General features: G+C 39.5%; 1 protein-coding gene across 1 annotated transcript; it reads right to left on the bottom strand.

Moving 5' to 3' along the window:
- Window positions 1–2,713: 2,713 nt before the first annotated feature.
- Window positions 2,714–16,798, bottom strand: LOC18052765 (acyltransferase-like protein At3g26840, chloroplastic). Its single transcript, XM_024191347.1, has 14 exons — window positions 16,405–16,798; window positions 15,987–16,038; window positions 15,814–15,869; window positions 15,536–15,694; window positions 13,682–13,786; window positions 5,849–5,955; window positions 5,519–5,640; window positions 5,104–5,212; window positions 4,817–4,947; window positions 4,315–4,684; window positions 3,913–4,026; window positions 3,495–3,580; window positions 3,060–3,178; window positions 2,714–2,912 (listed from the first exon to the last, which is right to left on the bottom strand). The coding sequence occupies exons 1-14, from the start codon at window positions 16,796–16,798 to the stop codon at window positions 2,722–2,724; spliced, it is 2,115 nt and encodes a 704-aa protein (XP_024047115.1). The 3' UTR covers window positions 2,714–2,721.
- Between the last annotated feature and the right edge of the window lie 1,658 nt (window positions 16,799–18,456).

Genomic DNA, 18,456 nt, shown 5'->3' with positions numbered 1-18,456 from the left:
AAATATGGGTTTGTAGAGTATTTTAGGGTTCAAATAGCTTCACCCTTCTCTAGCATGTAGCAATTCATAGAATACCCTTTCCTTTGATCATTCCATTAATTCATCTTCCAAATGCAATTTCAAAACATATCTCCTAGACAACACTTGGACCTTCAAGGTTGCTTGAGTAATCTTGTGGCCAACTATTTTACTTCTAGTTAAATTTAAACGTAGATAAGGAGAGGCTAATAAAGATACAATAGAATTTGTAGGTGGTAAAATTTAGGTTATGCAATTAGAGTATGACACTTGTATAGCTGCCCCTATGATTGATACGCACTTATAAAAAATGAGAAGGAAAAATCAAAAGGGCAAAGGTAAAATAGGAAGATCTCAAGAAAAGAGTATGAGCCACCCTATCAACCTAAAAAGTACAAAGAATGTCTCCCAAAATACCTTAAGGTTGCCACATATGAAAGACCGCTATAACAACGAAAGGGCTTCTAACAAAATTATCACATATTAGTATGATATAGATGCTACAACAATCTCCCAAAGTATCTAACCAATAGTCACATGCACCAAGAGTAAAAAGGGGAGACAAATCCGTTGAAATTTAAGCCACAATAAAGGCATCAGCTACTCTGAAAGCTCAATTAGAGATTAATATATACTGTCATTAGGGATAGTATCTTAACTATTACATGTCCAACCTAAAGAGGCTAAAGCCTAAAGGACTAAAGTTGAATAGCCAAATTACCCGAGAACCTTGCTTGAAGAGGGGAATGGATTATTTTAGCCCACCACATGTCAAAAAAAGCAGCAAGATACTCTGAGTGATACTTCTTATATAATGTCAGATCAATCTCAAAAAAATAATTTTAACTTTTTCCCCACAACTCTCAATTGCTCAATGATTTTAGGGTTTCTCAATTTGACTGTGCAAGCACTTCAATACCAGTAGTTGTACCCTGTACTTCAAGTAAAGTATCTCATTAGTGGCTTTATGCCCACCTTCTTCATCTCCTCTAGATGGACTCCAACTTGTTTTAAGCTAAATGTCTCTCCAAGGAGACCTTGATGGACTTCTTTTTATCTTTCTCCAAGTCCTGACAAAGCTCCCTCACCTCTTATGAGTTTTTCCACCTTGGAACTAGTTGAATATTTTACTTTAGAATATCATCCGTCACTTGAGTATGGAGGATAGCGGCTTGTATTTAGTAGGAGGATTAAACCTGGGACAATCCTAGTGCCAAAAAAAAAAAACAAATCTCGAAGCTCCAGATATTGAAGACATTCTAAAGGGGATGGTCCTAACAGAGAACATCCGAATGAGAAGATCTCCGTACGTGCCATGATTCTACAAGCACAAGTTTAGTCTCCTTCACCTCATTCTTCATTAAAAAAAGACTAAGGGAATCTTCTTGGTGGTAAAATTTGGTTCATGCAATTAGAGCATGACTCATGTATGGTAGTCTCTATGACTAATATGGCCTTATAAAATGTGAGGAGAAAAACAAAATTCACAGGGCAAGGGTAAAATGGAAAGATCTAAAAAAGAAGAGCATAAGCTACTCTATTCATTGAGAAAGTGCAGAGAATCTCTCCCAAAATGTCTTAAGGTAGCCACATATTGATGGAGGACCACTGTCGAGAAAGGGCTTTACCAAAATTGTTACATGTTAGTATGATATGGTCCCATTGGGATCCTCCCAAAATATCTCACCAATGGTTAATTTTACAAAGAGTGAGATAAGTAACCAAGTTAGCTAAAATTTGAGCCACCAACAAAGGCGCCAACTACTCTAAAAGTCCAATTAACTTATTTAAAATAAGTTAATAAGAGATTAATACATGCTATCATTAGAGACAATCTTTTAGCTAACACATGTTCAGCACTAAGGAAGCTAAAGGCCTCAAATTGAATACCAAATTACCTAAGAGCCCTTACATGAAGAGGGGAAACAACTTATTACTGCTTGCCACGTGTTTAAAAGAAACCAAAACGCCCTTAAGAGTACTCCCTATAAAATGTCAGGTTAGTCTCAGAATAATAAATTCAACTTTTTCCCTATAACACTTAATTTTTCACTAATTTTTAGAAACCCATCATCATCTCCAACACTTACTTGACTTGACTATCAAAGTGCCATTGCAGCTGGCAACTGTCAATGTTGTCTCTAACATTTGTTTTCTCTTATTTTTAGATCCGCCTCAGTTTTATTCACCCCAAAGAAATTATTTTAAGGCAAAATAGCCTACACTATTAACAATACCATCCCACAAAAGTAAACTCTCATAGTGTTTTTGGGTTGAACCAAAATCAGACAATATATATATATATATATATATATATAAAGAGCAAAGTAATATGAAGAGAGAGGGGGAAGTGTTTATTCTAGAAGAAATCAGGGTTATTTTTAAAATTAAAGGGGTTTTATGAGAAATTCTTTAAATTTTATCCAATTTTAGTGGAGTTTAAAAAAAATGTGGGGTTTTAAGAGGTATCTGAAAGGGTACCAGCACTATAGTTCAACTCTGATGAAAATCTTGAATCATCGTGTATAACAAATCGTATTTAACAAAAAATTCTTTATTTACATTCTTCTTTTCTGTTTATGAAGAGGAAAAAAACCAAGAAATATTTAGCAGCAACATCCATATTGCCATAGACACACATGTTGCATAAAATGAATGACTGGTCTTATCCAAAATTCTGAATCATCGGGAAGAAATGAAAAATCAAAGATCAAATGTTGGAACTTGGGATGTAAAACCATGCGTAGCCTGGTAAATGAGACGTGCCAATATATTTCTATAAGGATCATTCTCTCTTTTCTCCTTTAAATAAGCAAGGCAATTCTCTACCTCTGACTTGATTTCTAAATACAATTCATGAGCTTTCTTCTTGTCTCTTAATTCTTGCTTCCTCCCTTCATAACATATATAATTAGCATCTTTATTCAGTTAACTTGCATCAAGAATCAATAGAATACTGAGTGCTACCGATGAATAATGTGTGTTACCAATGTGACCATTCAATTGATATTTAGAAATAAAACTAGTTCAATGAAACGTACCTTTTGTTTCGATTGGTTTCCCAAAATAATAATAAAATCTTCCTGGAAATTTTGGTAAATAAAATAGAAAGTGTATTGGTTGGTTTCCTACCTCTCCTACCTCTCCTTGGGTACCAGTCCTACACAGTTCAGTAGTTCACAAAAAAAATTAGAAATGCAAACAGGTAAAGTAGATTAATGAAGAAACATAAATGCGAAATAATAAGTACGTTATGTCCTAATGGATTTAGTTTGAGTAGTTTTCAAGTAGTCTTATTTAGCTAGCAGTCCCCTCGTATTCGAAACTTGGGGCGGGACTAAATAAGTAATTTGGGGTTTTCCCGTCTTTTAAAAACAATAAGATAAAAGAACTAGCAGCATTATAGGTACGACCGTACGAGGCATCCATATTGTAGATAAAGAAATTTTGCTGGGGAAATATACTCTGAAATATACCTCACTTTAATATACTGCTTAGTCCATTCTTCTATTTGAGACTTCATGAAAGGAATCTTCATTTGGTCGTCGACATCAAGAACTATCTGAAAAATAATCAAAATGCCAAATAATTAAAATCACATCTGAAATCTATTATGTCCACTGTCAACATATACGGAAAAGTTCGTGTATGGAGAAAAATTTTGTTTATGTCTCTTGCAGGCAGCAAAAACTCCAAAATTCATTTACATTGATAACAATTGGTTGCAAGGATCAAGGTATAGATCATTCAGTGATACCATACCACCAAGTACGTATGCTCATCAATAAAAACTTTAAAAAAAAAAATTCTGATGCTCACAAAAGACAAAACGTATGTATATCATAGGGGCTGATTATAATGAAGATAAAGAAATCAGAATTTCGGCTTAATTACTTGAGCAACATCGTCTTCTCCAACGGTACCAAAAGGTATAATTGTAGCTCCAAATGTAGCTGCCATCCTGACAAATTCGGAAGTTTCTGGCCAGAATAGCTTGTATTCTTCACCCTACGAATTAATTATGAAGAGTTACTGTCAATCAGGTTACTGTTTCTGAAGTACATCTCTGATTTTGTAATAGTGCGGACACGCAAAATACACACGAAGCACGCATACTGAAACACAGTACTGTTTGTGATGCTTCTCCAAAAGCAGTTCATAAACTAAGAATTATGAGTAAGAGGCAAGCACGTATTGAGGAATCCGAGAAGCAGACAAATCCTATTAGCAGGGCCAGGGAAGAGAGTGTTGCACAAAATAAATGGAATAAAGTTTAGTAAAAGATATAGTATATACCTTGCGATGCATAGCTTCTCGCATTCCTCCTGGATATAGCAAGGCATGAGATTTTGAAGACATGAGTTTATAGAAATTGACTGCTGAGACGGGAACAGCGCCCATAATTCGAAATTTGTCATAGGGCCCTAAATCGGGTAATCCTCCATCTTTCGAGTCAACGAACAATATTGGATGTGTTAAGCCTCGAAGAAGAATTTTTCGTTCAATCAAGAACTGCGGCACCATCGTGTACACTTCGAATCCCATCAAGTTATGATATCCAACTAACAAGACCGGTCCTTCTGATGGAATTCCAGAAAGGCCCCTCACAATCTTCCCATCCTCTAAAGTTGATAACATCACAGGGCTCATAAGAACGCTCATCCATCTGGAGAAAAACAAAACATATTTGAGAATGTATTCGAATTTCAGTTAGTCATAAAATCTCAAAACAATCATACAAAACAGAACACTCTGCATTTGTATGCATGATTTCCTGCTGAGTCAAATTTTAATTTACCTGTTCTCTTCATTTAATTCATTGAATTCAGTAGCAGTCGGCGGCATGAAATCTGAAATGTAGTCGAGACTTTTTCCACGGCGATAGTAACTAGCACCCTTGATTATGGTTACCAAATCAACACCATCTTCCTGCCTCACATGATCACAACAACACATGAAATCTAATTCTTTTAGAACAAGAAACAGGAGTATGGAAGTATCCAGCGGTTTAATTTTCACTTTAAGTACTTCTGAGTCGAACACTTGAACACACACGTACATGGGAAATGAAGGAGATCATCTTACCAAGAAGAGAAAATGGCCATGATCCTCAAAACTACGGAGCTGACTCTTGGGCAGAGCACTGGTAAGTCTTTGACCTTCCTCCTGACTCGGCAGCAGCTGATCCTTCCCACTACAAACATTAATACTGAACTCAATGCATTAATCTGAAAGCAAACAAAACTGTATATAAGCCTACATCTAATGCAAAATGATATATGGCAAGAAATTTTGTTTTATGTACTCATCATAAATCTCCCTCAGGCTTACATATTATTGGCAGTGCTTGTTTTGGCTAATTAATTCTTCATCCGTAAGTATATTAGTTGAACAGAAACAGATATTTCTATTCTCAGCACTCAACAATATAATGTGCTAAGTGATCCAATATTTCCTAATCATTACAGAAAATAAATGGGTTGAGCCAAGATGTAAGGACCCGCTAAGTACGAGTGTTTGAGCTTTAACAGCGTGGAGACGTGCATTGGCATATGCAGAAGCTGCCTTAAGCAATTCCAGTTTCCAGAGGAGTGTTTCCTTTTGTAAGATATCAGCCAGAACCTGCTAATTAGTTTAATCAATTATTGAAAACATAGATAGTCATCACTACAGAACTCGAAAATACTAGCACTGCCAGCGGCATTCAAAATACAAAAAAGAAAAAAAAAAGCAAAAAAAAGCACTGTGACATAGTGCAAAACATTAATGGACAAAGTAATCTTCTTTTAATTGTTATTTAATTTTGTCTCTATATGTAGTTGAATCTTACAGGGAGGTAAGAAGACACTGTAACAAGATCCTGTGACAGCTGTTCGATTGTTGGTTGCGGAGAGAGTCCTTTCACAACATTGTCCATTACCATCTTCAAAGGATTACCTGAACATATACATGTAGTGCATTTGCTGGTATTAAGTAATAACAAGTATATGTGGGCACTAATTCTTATAGTAGCTCTTTATAATTAAAACGCCTCTAATTTTTGGCATAACTGAAAATGTCCACTAGCTATCTTTCACGATTATTCTTCAGAGCGAATTTCAGCCAGATAGCTGAAAATAACAGCACTGTTCCAAGCGCTTCTTCAAGAAAGATGCAACATAAACTTTTTGCATAGATATATATGTTTCTTAAATCTGAACAAGAGAAATCAAACAAACTAGGTCGTTTTTTTTTTTTTTTTTTTTTTTTTGGGAAAGGTTTCTTGAACTGTATTAGGATTGAAAAAAATACACAATGCTGATTAAGAAGCAAAGGTTGAAACAATGTAATTGTTGAAAGAAATACAGTTTAAGTGCTTAAAAATAATGCTCCATTTGAATGATCTGTGTTTTCGGCTGATTTTGGGTTAATGAATAAAAAACCACAAAACCAACGCAAGAGCAATAAATTTATATTTTTGTCGGGGAGCGGGGTACCTCGCTTGTTCGGCACGTGCGGGCTGTTTGGGATTTTTGTGGAGTGAAGGAGGATTGAGATGACGGTGGATATGGAGGGGGTCTGACTTCAGGTGCGGAGGGCTGGTGAAACTCGCCTTAAACCTGCGAAACAACCAAAAAGATGTCAAAGGTGGAGCCGGGGGTGGCCGGCGACCACACTCCGACGCTCAAGTCAGAGTTGGGTTATCTCAGGTTAGAGAGCTTGCAAGCTCTCGGTAATGGAGATTTTGAGGTTGAAGAAACCTTCGTTTTTTCTGGTGAGTGTGTTCCCTTGATAAAAATCAAACCTGAGTATTTATATGGTGTACCCCGGTCGCCGTGCCACCTGGCGCTATTTTAGTGGCGTTCCCTGCTGTCATGTCAGGAATATTCTTATTTTCATGCGTATGGCGGCTTAGACGTTTCAAAAATATCAGTGGAGAGCAAGTTTGTGGCGTATTCACGTTCTGGGCGTAGTGGAGTGGTCCCGCGTACCTGTGCAATTCCGTTGTAATTTTGCAGGCGTAGCAGGAAAAGCTGGTGGTCCCAACTGTCATAATATCACACTTTTGACGGATTCGCTGGCGTGACAGGCGGTTATCTCCTCTTTTGCGGCACAAGATTTCCTTATTTTTCGACACGTATCAAACCGATCTTTTTGAGATTCCGGGCCCACATATCCCTTCACATATTTACAAAGATTTTTATATCCTTTTATGGTCTACCCGAGGTACTGAGTTTTGTGGGGTAGGTTAGGTACCCCGGGTGCCGAACTAATGGTGTAGGTCGGGTACCTCGAGTACCGAGTTTATAGTGTAGGTCTGGTATCTCGAGTATCCCGGGTACCAAATTTTATGGGGTAGGTTGGGTATCCCGGAGATAACTAATAATTACATAACCTTTGCATCGACACGTGGCGCTTCATTTTCAATACTCTATTTATCCCCAAACAACATCCCCCTAGTTTCTTTGTGGCGAATGTAATTGAGGCAAAAGAAACTCATAGAAGAATTATGAACGACACGTGGCAATGTTCAGCTCTTCCTCTCACAGGATTGGATAAAAAGAGGTACCTCGTCTACCACCCTTTGGTTGACTATGTGAATTCCCAAAATCAAATAATTTCTTGATATTTTTTATCTTCTTTCTTTCTCCTTTATTATTATTATTTTTCATTTTAGCCCAATAAACGGAGGCTCTTTGAATGGCTCGGGTACTACTCCTTCAATGAGGTGTACTCAGCCTCCTCACTTTTTGGGGTGTGAACTAATTCACCCAAAAACTCAAATTTTACTTCCTCTCTTACTCAGTAAAATTGCTTGTGCAGATGGACCCAGCTGAAAAATAGCGGCTCTAGGGGCACACCGGGTACCCCAAAAAGAAAGATGGACTCCCTTTTCTCTATGCCTTATAAATAGCTATCAAATTTGGATAAGTTAGAGAGGGCGGAATTGATTGATCAAAAATTTTCATCTGCTTATGGGGACGAACCACCAAGTATGTGTAGAGGATGATGTAGGGGTACCCCACCATCACCTATATTTTGTTTTCTAGTAATTAGCAAGTATAGATCGCTCCGGTGAGTACTTCAATGCCTTTCTTGGCCTTTTGAGAACCAATTCGTCAGTTACCTCAAGATCCATCTCATTTAAGGGCACATTTCCTCTACATGCTCCAGGGACGAAAATAAAATCCCAAGGCTCCTTTCCTAGTAGCTTTAGGAGTAGCCCAGGTGCAAAAAAAGAAAGATGTGCTTCGACCCCGTGAAATGAAGCTCTTTAGATTGAACAAGATTTTGAATGGAAGCTTTGATGAAGTTTTTGGGGAGAAGATCAGGGCTTCCCACATATCGCGATCTGAAAGCCATGGAGATCAGCTGGGGTACCTCAGCCAAAGTCGCCATCAAGTATCTCTGATATCAATGCTTGCGCTTTTGCTGCTTTTGGCACTTTTGTTGATCCCCCTATCCTGAGGGATGAAGGTGAAGATGACCAACCTTATTTTGTTGGGGTACCCGAACTACTTCAATATTATACTAACAAACTCCTGGTACTTTATTTCACATAGCTTTAGATGCCACTACTTGACTTGGCGGCCTTTTTAGGATCTTTTGTGTACCTTTCATGTGTTCTGAAATCTGATTCTGAGCATGGGGTATCTCAGGTATCCATCAGCATAAATATTCATTGAGCTATCTCTTTCTTCATAGCGAAGTAACCCAATTTCATCGAACATATGGCAATTCATCCAGATATGCTTGTTGTTAGTCTTTAAGAGATTATGGCGATTCTTAACATCTTTCTTGATCTCTTTTTTTTTTTTTTTTTTTGCTTGGTGTTGGGTAGGTATGAACCCTTTCGCCGAAGACTTCGATGCTTTTTTCAGTCGCATAAGCGGCAGCCTCCTCCGGTACACTAGGTACCTCAGCAAAGGGTGATCGACCTCTCGCCGTTCCAAGCGCCAAAGGCAAATTGCCCGATTCCTCTTTTGGTAGTTCTCGGGGTACCCCGGCTACCCACAAGAGAAAGCTTGGCTCTCTATTCACGGTCTCTGGAGATCTCATGGAGGGCGAGCTTGACCTAGTGGCAAACAAGAGCATATCTCATCTCACCGATTGCTTCCTCCACTCCTCCGAGTGCATTTATACAGACATGACTATTGAGGCGGATAGATTGGACCTAAATGAGCGCTATAGCCGGGTGCTCAAGGATTGTCATGACATGAGTGCTTCCTCTTTTTTTTTGTAGGCGACCTTCTACCTTAGCCACAGTCTCTGAGACTTTAGTGGTACCTCGGCTACGCTAGCGGAGGCAGATAAATTACAAGGGGAGATCAGACTTGGTCAGTCTCGGAAGGAGAAGCTTGAGGTGGAGGTCAGGGCTTTACAGGGGCGTATAGACGACCAAATCCAGGAGAACACCTAGAGTTGGTGGTACCCCGGGTAGAGAAATGGGTGGACAAGTCGGCCATCCTGAAGGCAATAGAGGATAAGAGGGTAACCCAGGCTCCACCATCCTACAGCCCACAGCAATCTTTGGGGGTACCCCAGGCAGATCTCCCTTCGGTTAGCGCTGTTCATGCGGGTAGCAGCTCTTTGACCGCGAGTATTCTTGTTGATCCCCCTGTTGAAGGGAACGGTGGAGAGGATGTCCCCCCTTCTGCTTGATCTTACTTGCCATTTAGGGTTTTATCTCGAGATGTCTTAGCAGCTTTCTTTCTTTGCTTATGTACCTTTGTAGTATGGCATCATCCTTTTGTTGTGTTGGGATACTTGTCTTTAGGAAGGTTGCCTCGGCAATCTTGCTACTTATTCGCATTAAACTTCTGCAATAGACTTTATTCGGCATACCATTGAATTCATTGCTTATAATTGATTTGTGTAGACTCGCGGGGGTTCCTCGGGTACCCCAGGTACCTCCCTGATGTATTTTTGGCGCTTGCGTGGTGATTTCCGTAGATGTGCTCACTGCTCATCTTAATAAAGATTATGGCGTATCTCAAAATAATTTAATAATTCGCACATCATCATAAGATAAAAAGACATTTATATTTGGCGCAACTAGGATAAAATAAAGATTATGGGGTATCTCAGATAGACTTGTGGAGTTTCTCGGGTACCCTAGGTACCCTCTTTTTTTTGGGGACCTTCTTAGCCCCCTTTTTTACAGAAATGGTCAAAAACATGCTTGTTTTGCCATCCGCTTGTAGTCAATATTTAATAAAATAATGCGAATAGAGGGGCATGCTTGCCTACCTCGTTTCGTTTATTTATTCTTTACTTGGCTCAAGTAAAAGATTGGAGGTGTGGGCGTGTGCATACCTTAACGGAACCTCATGGCGCTAGGGTATGCTGGTTTACCTCGCCCTCGGGCCTTCTCTGACCCTCCCTCTTTAAATTTGTTGTATTATTTCTTATTGGCGTTGACCTCGAACAAATCTTCACAATCGAATCGAGTCAGATACCTCAGGTTCCCCTGATTATCTTGAAATGGAGCAATTATAGCTGAATAAGACGTGGCGTAATAAGATGGAGTCACATTAATGGTGAAAATTTAACTGCAATCATATTCGGTAATCAAAAAGGAGAATACACATCATCTCATAAAGTAAAAAACATACTTATAAACGATAGAACCAAGATCATTACATGATAATGTTCTGTTATCTTAAAGAAATGGGGGATCTTGAGATCACCCTTGTCATTAGAGACTTGGAGAATTGAAAAGTGCAACTAATCAGTTTGGGGTACTCTAGGTACCCTGCATGATAAAGTACACCACACAATAGATCAAATATTATAAATGCATAAGCATTGAAGAAAAATAAATAAAGTAAATAAAAAGAGGTAAAGTGTTTCCCGTTATTAGTAGTACTTCCTCGATATGGTAGCATTTCACAAGTGCTTTATAATTGTTCTTTTCATTTAGAGTAGCATGTGTGCTCATTCCTTTTCTTTCTTCGGCACCCGAGGATCCAGGGGTACCTCTAACTCTTCGATTAACGCTGAATTAAGACTTTGGAGTACCTCGGGTACATCATGCATAACCGTATCTACCTTCATTGGCCCTACTCTTTTTTGTTTTAGAGGACTAGTTGTCTATAACACTTTCCACCGCGTAGCTCTTCATTGTATTGCAAGCGCCTAATTAGTAAGGCGATTAAATGTCATTGCACTGCTGGGGTACGCGGGGTACACCAGGAATATTCAGCTCTTTCACACATGGGGTTGGACAAGGTGGGCTGTGTACCCGGGGTGCTTAAGAGAGTACCGGAGGTACCTCAGCTCTCTTGGGTTTCTCTTTGTTTCTCACAACTTCGACTCTATCTTCCTCCCGCTTTAGGTTACACTTCTCATCAATTTCTATTTGTTGCAGGGCTCGAGAACGAGCTTCCCCATATGAAAGAGGGCGGTGTTTTTGAAATGACTGCCATAACTTCCCCAAACGCAAATTCTTTTCAAAATGAGTAAGAGTATGTTGGTGACCAAACGTACCGGTACGTAACACCTCTTGGTGGAAGCGGGTTACGTACTCGGCTAAAGACTCCGAATCCCCTTGCTTGATGAAAGCAAGCTTGGAGGATGTTATATCTTGGGCGGATGCATAACCAAACTCATGAACAAAAGCTTTTAGGAGCTGGTCTAAGGAGGATACACTACCTGCCTTCAATAATCGAAACCATGATTTGGCTGGTCCGGTGAGGGTATGCGGTAACATCCGTCACATAACATTGTCACCCACTCCTTTAATCATCATCTGGTCACGATACAACTCAGCATGTTCCACGGGATCCGAGGTACCTGAGTATTGTTGTATTTGAGGTATGGTGAACGCTTTTGGGAGAACCGCTGTCCGAATCTCCATGGTGAATGGCGAGTTATGCACTACTGGTGCTAGAGCATTGGTGGGGTTTTGTTTTTCAAAAAAGAGCTTCACCTGAGCTTCGAGGTACTCCATTTTTTTCTAGTAACTCATGGGGTACCCCAGGTACACCTAAGGATGCAGCCGTTGTTTGGGAAGTTCTTTTGGCATTCAACTTATACCGGAGATCTTCATGGGCTTTTTGTTTACGTTTGGTACCCTGGCTGCTACGGGAATAGCAAGAGGCAGTGGAGCGTTCTTCCCGGGAGCCGGCGGCTTGAAACTTTGAACGGGTGCCCGATGGCCCATGCTTTGGTCTACTTCCCTCCGGTATTTCAGATCTTGGTATGATCTGTTTTTCACCGCGTGGAGGCGGGACATCTTGAGTTACCAGGGAAGTGGCTGCTTTGGGTACCCGAGATCCTACTGCTCTGAGAATCGCATGAGCTAAATCCTCAAAGTGTTTATGAGTAACGGGCTCCTCGTCGGGTTGAATACCAGTTGATTGCTTAACTGATTTGCCTTTCTCTAGGCGGGATGCCCTCCTTGTCGAGTCACCCCTCTCATCACCGCCGTGGTCCTCTTCTCCATAATGACCTAGCATTTGGTTATCAACAGGTACGTCGGGTGCCATGGCTGTGCAAGCACACGTACCGACAAGCTTAGCACCGTGTGAAAGCTTTTTGCTCGTGTCCCCACAGACAGCGCCAATTGTTTTCGGCTGATTTTGGGTTAATGAATAAAAAACCACAAAACCAACGCAAGAGCAATAAATTTATATTTTTGTCGGGGAGCGGGGTACCTCGCTTGTTCGGCACGTGCGGGCTGTTTGGGATTTTTGTGGAGTGAAGGAGGATTGAGATGACGGTGGATATGGAGGGGGTCTGACTTCAGGTGCGGAGGGCTGGTGAAACTCGCCTTAAACCTGCGAAACAACCAAAAAGATGTCAAAGGTGGAGCCGGGGGTGGCCGGCGACCACACTCCGACGCTCAAGTCAGAGTTGGGTTATCTCAGGTTAGAGAGCTTGCAAGCTCTCGGTAATGGAGATTTTGAGGTTGAAGAAACCTTCGTTTTTTCTGGTGAGTGTGTTCCCTTGATAAAAATCAAACCTGAGTATTTATATGGTGTACCCCGGTCGCCGTGCCACCTGGCGCTATTTTAGTGGCGTTCCCTGCTGTCATGTCAGGAATATTCTTATTTTCATGCGTATGGCGGCTTAGACGTTTCAAAAATATCAGTGGAGAGCAAGTTTGTGGCGTATTCACGTTCTGGGCGTAGTGGAGTGGTCCCGCGTACCTGTGCAATTCCGTTGTAATTTTGCAGGCGTAGCAGGAAAAGCTGGTGGTCCCAACTGTCATAATATCACACTTTTGACGGATTCGCTGGCGTGACAGGCGGTTATCTCCTCTTTTGCGGCACAAGATTTCCTTATTTTTCGACACGTATCAAACCGATCTTTTTGAGATTCCGGGCCCACATATCCCTTCACATATTTACAAAGATTTTTATATCCTTTTATGGTCTACCCGAGGTACTGAGTTTTGTGGGGTAGGTTAGGTACCCCGGGTGCCGAACTAATGGTGTAGGTCGGGTACCTCGAGTACCGAGTTTATAGTGTAGGTCTGGTATCTCGAGTATCCCGGGTACCAAATTTTATGGGGTAGGTTGGGTATCCCGGAGATAACTAATAATTACATAACCTTTGCATCGACACGTGGCGCTTCATTTTCAATACTCTATTTATCCCCAAACAATCTGGATATACAAATTTATATGTATCTCAGAGTACACGACGAAGGGAATAATGAGAACAGTGAAAAGCAGACCTGTCATTAAGCTTAAGATTGAAGACAGGGTAAGAGTGATTTGGCTTGGCATGAGCTCCAGTAATGGTATTGTGGATTGCAGCGCTGACCGGCTAAATGATGTAGCTGCCCAAAAAGACACATTCGTGCTGAGTTACTAAAGTTCATCATCCATTAATTTGATACCATCAAATTTAGTTAGAAAAATGCTTCATGCAAGAATGTGTAGCGAGTTTTATTCGAATTAATGTATAGTTGAATTTAATTTCCTAGGTAGCGAAAAAGAAAAAAAGTATTGAATTAAGTTACCAATCTTCTAAATTACGAAATCCTGATAAGACAAAAATCTATATTAACCCGAATTACTCAATTCTCTGGAAATAAAATTTATTACATGATAATAGAAAAAAAAGCTGCAAATTAACAATTATTAAAAGTTTTCTTCAAAATATCAAAACCGAAAATTTAACAGACATTAGTTGCTACCTTTGTAGCGAATTTTATTCCTGTTAAACAATACAAAAATCACGTGGATCTCACTGCCATTATACTTATTTATGCATGTTTTAGGTGGGCTGTGAGTTGCATTAATTGTAATTTAGCAAAATCATGTATATTATTTATAATCTTCTCTCATGCGTGCGTCCTTATTTTTTTTTTAATATAGACATACTATTAAGTCATATAGTTTAATAAAATTTGTCATAACACTATTAAACCATATAGCATTATAGTGAATTGAACACTAACTCTATTAAATCATATGATTTAATAGCGTGTCCACATTAAAAAAATGAAAGCGTTCGTACTTGAATATATATATATATATATATATATATATATATATATATATATATAAAGAATTATTTTCATCAATCACCAAATTAAAAAAATTGCCACTAATAAAGGAAAATTATGCCTGGTGGAAATGGAATGTTATTTTGGGCACGTTTGGAATTACTTTTGAGAGGTTCAAAATTGATTTTGAAAAATTAAAGCAAATTGCGGAGTTTGGTAAATTCTTTAAAAAAATTTTTTGGCAAAATCATCTATACTACAGTAGATTTTGAAAAGCATATAATGAGTAACTTTTTAAAATTTGATTTTGATAATCATTTTTATAATAAATATAATTTCATATGTATCCTTATATTTATTATAAAATCCAAAATTATCCTTATTCAATTAGGAAATAAAATTATTAAATTTAAAAGATTATTATTATTACCTATTAAATTGAGATCACAAAATAAAAAAATTATTTTAGTTATCAGTTATTATAAACAAAATAAAAATTATTATTTAATGTTTAACTTATTCATTTCATTTTGATTATTTTTACAGCGTAATTAACAATAATTATTTTAAAAATTATAATATTACCAAATTAACCACAAGACTAATGATATTTACAATCGGATAATTATTGAAACTAATTTTCATCTAACTCTATGAAGTACAGCAACTGCCCTTTAGTGGATTAGAAGCTACTAAACCTAATAAAATAATACAAACTTATCCCAAATGCAACCCAACTCGGTCAATTTAGCAGTTTTGGCTGGGTTCGCTATGTTTTTTTTTTTTTTTTAGTTTTTGAGTTATACTAATTTTGCATAAAAGTCATAATCGTTGCCAACTAGCCCGACAAATTTTTACAATAAAAGATAAGTCCAAATTATTAAATTATTATGTGAGAATGACGTGTTATATATTTTAGACTTTCTCTCAATATTATGTGAAACGTCATCGACTGTTCATGCCTCAATCCTCATCATATTTGAACGGGTCCGATAGGAAAATTTGCATTCTAAAGGTTCAGGTGTAGGTCCAAGCCCTACTACTGATAAAATTAAAATTAATAAAAAAAATTGTTACCTGGATTGGACAAAACTAGGACAAGATCGATGCGAGGATTACGGGATGCAACAGCCAGTGCAAGGCATGCTCCAAGAGATTCCCCAACAAGATATATGGGCCTTTTCGGCGAACGGTAATTCTCTGACCTTACTGTTGTTTCAATCAGCTTCACTAAACCTGGAGCATCATGTATTTTATTAAACTCATAAAGGAAATTAAGGATGAAAATAAAAAATAAAAAAGTTTTTTTTTTTTTTGCTTCATAAATTAATATAAACATAAGAAAAAAGAGAAACCTGTAAATGATGTCCGATCCTTTACTGGAATATGCAAGCTCCATACATCAAATATCCTTCACCAAAGCAAACATTCACTAATTAAATCACACAATCAACCAACTTATTGCACCATTATGATAAGGTCAACATGCCGAAAAGAAAAAGGCCAAAAAAGAAAAAGAAATACTCACTTTCCAAGTCTTTGATGGTGCCTTATAAGTCCAAGTCCCACACCATCGATTCCTTCAAAGTTCACAAGACTATCAATTTTTTTTCAAGAGTATCAAGCTATCAATTATCAAAATTTTCACTGATGTTATTATATTTTTAATTGAGTTGTTATCATGCTCAGTTGATTTTGTGCTGACCATAAAAATAAAAAATAAAATCTTGCTAGTCACTCAGTGTATCAGTATAAAAACCGCCGAACAGTAATTATTATCGGATTCACCAACGATTGTCTTTCGATGTTTCATGCATGCCCACGTTAACGGACACGAAGAAATGGTCGCGTTTGTGAAAACAAAATCTTAAAACAGTTAGATAAGAAAGTAATTAAGGTAATTACTGGTTTGAGATTCAACGTAATGACGAAACGAATTAACGTACCGGGTAAAAAGAGTAGGAGTGGAGAATGAGGGCTGTGGGGCCCGCACTCTAAGGGAGAGAACCAGCGAGGCGGACCGCCGTCTGATGATGATGATGATCTGATCATACGTTCCGCTTCGTCAAAGTAGTCTTTCAAACGCTTTCCGTTACCTTCCGAGCAATATTCATCCACGCTAACTCTCCGTTTCGTCTCAGCTTCTAACTCGTTATGCGCAAAGCTCCTCGTCGCCGCCGTCGACCTTGACGCTGTTGACGCCTGCGCCTGCTCATTGGACACCGCCAGTCGTCGCTTTAAAATCTGATTGCGTTTTGACTTCCCTGATGATGGCGTCGGGTCTCGGCAATATGCCGGCGATAAATCGGCTGAGATGATGTGAGCTCCGACGGTCGCCATCGAGATAACTAATTTAAGTAAAGTAAAAAGCTCCCTCTCCGTTTGTTTGTTAAGTTTGTCGCGCTGTTTTGCATTATACTTGATGCGGTCGTCTCCGGTTTAAATGATTGATGGTCGGTGAAAATAGTATTACATTAACAATTTTAATATTGCTAGTAAACTGTGCCCGTGGCTAGTTTTCTCCGGGTGCCATTGTTTCATAATTCATAATTTGTCTTAAATTAAAACAGTGTCAAATGAACAAAAATCGTGATTAATAATGACAAAAGATTTTTGTCTTTTAGTCAATTTTGAAAGCTTTTAGGGAAAAAAAAAAGATCAATAAAGAAAACTTTAAAAATTTAAAAAGGGGTAAATGTTTTTGTCGTACACTCATGATTCATCAAAAACAAAAACGGTATACGAAAAAATGAAGGAGTCAGTATTTTTTACCTTTCATAAAACTTGCATGGTTCACTCATTTCCTCTTGGTTTGCTGTTCCGGAGTGTGGGGTTTACCTGTTACGAGACTCAAAACACTCAAATTTATAGATGATCAGCTAAGAAGATTTTTTAGAGTACTCAATGTTCTTAACTTCTGTGAGAATATCTTGCCTTCAATAGTGGAATGTAGTCATTATTTATAGGTTCAGAATTCCAGTTAATCCAAATGCTTGGCGTCGTTCTTTCTCTGGAACTGTTAGTGGGTGTCTCACTCTCTTAATTAAATGAACTGCGCGACACTCTTCGGAAATTCTCTACAAGATATATATTCTTTTGCAACCATATTTTGTGAGGACTTAATTTTTTAAGACAGAATGTTTCTTCATGACCTGAATGTTATTTTTTTGGGATAATAGGTGATCTCGCCACTAAATGTCATTTTTTTTAGCCCACCCGTCTCGAGGCTCCTGGGACTTTTTGGCGCCCCGACCTTCGGGAACTACTTTCGGGCGGGGCTCTGGCCGCGACTCTTAGAAATGCACCCCGAGGCCCCTCGCAAAGCCTTGCCCCATTCCGAGTCCGGCGGACAAACTTTGCCCGCTCCCCCCACCAAGGCTATAGCCCACCCGTCTCGGGGCCCCTAGGGCCTTTTGGCACACCAACCTTTGAGGCAATATTTTTGAGCGGAACTGTGCCCACGACTCCCCGCGGGCACCCCGAGGCCCCTCGCAAAGCCTCGCCCCATTCCAAGTCCAGCGGACGAAATTCATCTGCTCCCCCCACCAAGGCTATAGCCCACCCATCTCGGGGCCCCTGGGGCCTTTTAGCGCCCCGACCAAGGCTGCTAATTTGGGGCGGGGCTTTGCCTGCAACTCTTAGAAATGCACCCCGAGGCCCCTCGTAAAGCCTCGCCCCATTCCGCGTCTGGCGGACGAACTTCGCCCACTCCCCCCACCAAGGTTATATAGCCTACTTGTCTCGGGGCCCCTGAGGCCTTTTGGCGCCCCGACCTTTGGGGTAGTATTTTTGGTCGGGGTTGTGCTCGCGACTCCCCGCGGGCACCCTGACGCCCTTGCAAAGCCTTGCCCCATTCCGAGTCCGGCGAACGAACTTCGCCCGCGCCCCCCACCAAGGTTATAGCCCACCCGTCTCGGGGCCCCTGGGCCCTTTTAGCACTCCAACCTTCGTGCTCTAATTTTGGGCTAGGCTCTGCCCGCAACTTTTAAAAATGCACC

The sequence above is a fragment of the Citrus clementina genome, unplaced genomic scaffold (genome assembly GCF_000493195.1).
Source record: "Citrus clementina cultivar Clemenules unplaced genomic scaffold, Citrus_clementina_v1.0 scaffold_2, whole genome shotgun sequence".
In the NCBI taxonomy this organism is placed as follows: domain Eukaryota; kingdom Viridiplantae; phylum Streptophyta; class Magnoliopsida; order Sapindales; family Rutaceae; genus Citrus; species Citrus x clementina.
Note: the sequence above shows the minus strand (reverse complement) of the source record. Positions and strands in the feature narration are given on the sequence as shown.

Excerpts from the sequence above, each read along its gene's own strand:
- LOC18052765 (XM_024191347.1), bottom strand. The coding sequence starts at position 16,798 with ATGGCGACCGTCGGAGCTCACATCATCTCAGCCGATTTATCGCCGGCA. Across the intron at positions 4,948-5,103 it reads ATGGCCATTTTCTCTTCTTG|GAAGATGGTGTTGATTTGGT; the intron begins GTAAGATGATCT and ends CATGTGAGGCAG. Across the intron at positions 4,027-4,314 it reads GAGAAGCTATGCATCGCAAG|GGTGAAGAATACAAGCTATT; the intron begins GTATATACTATA and ends ATTAATTCGTAG.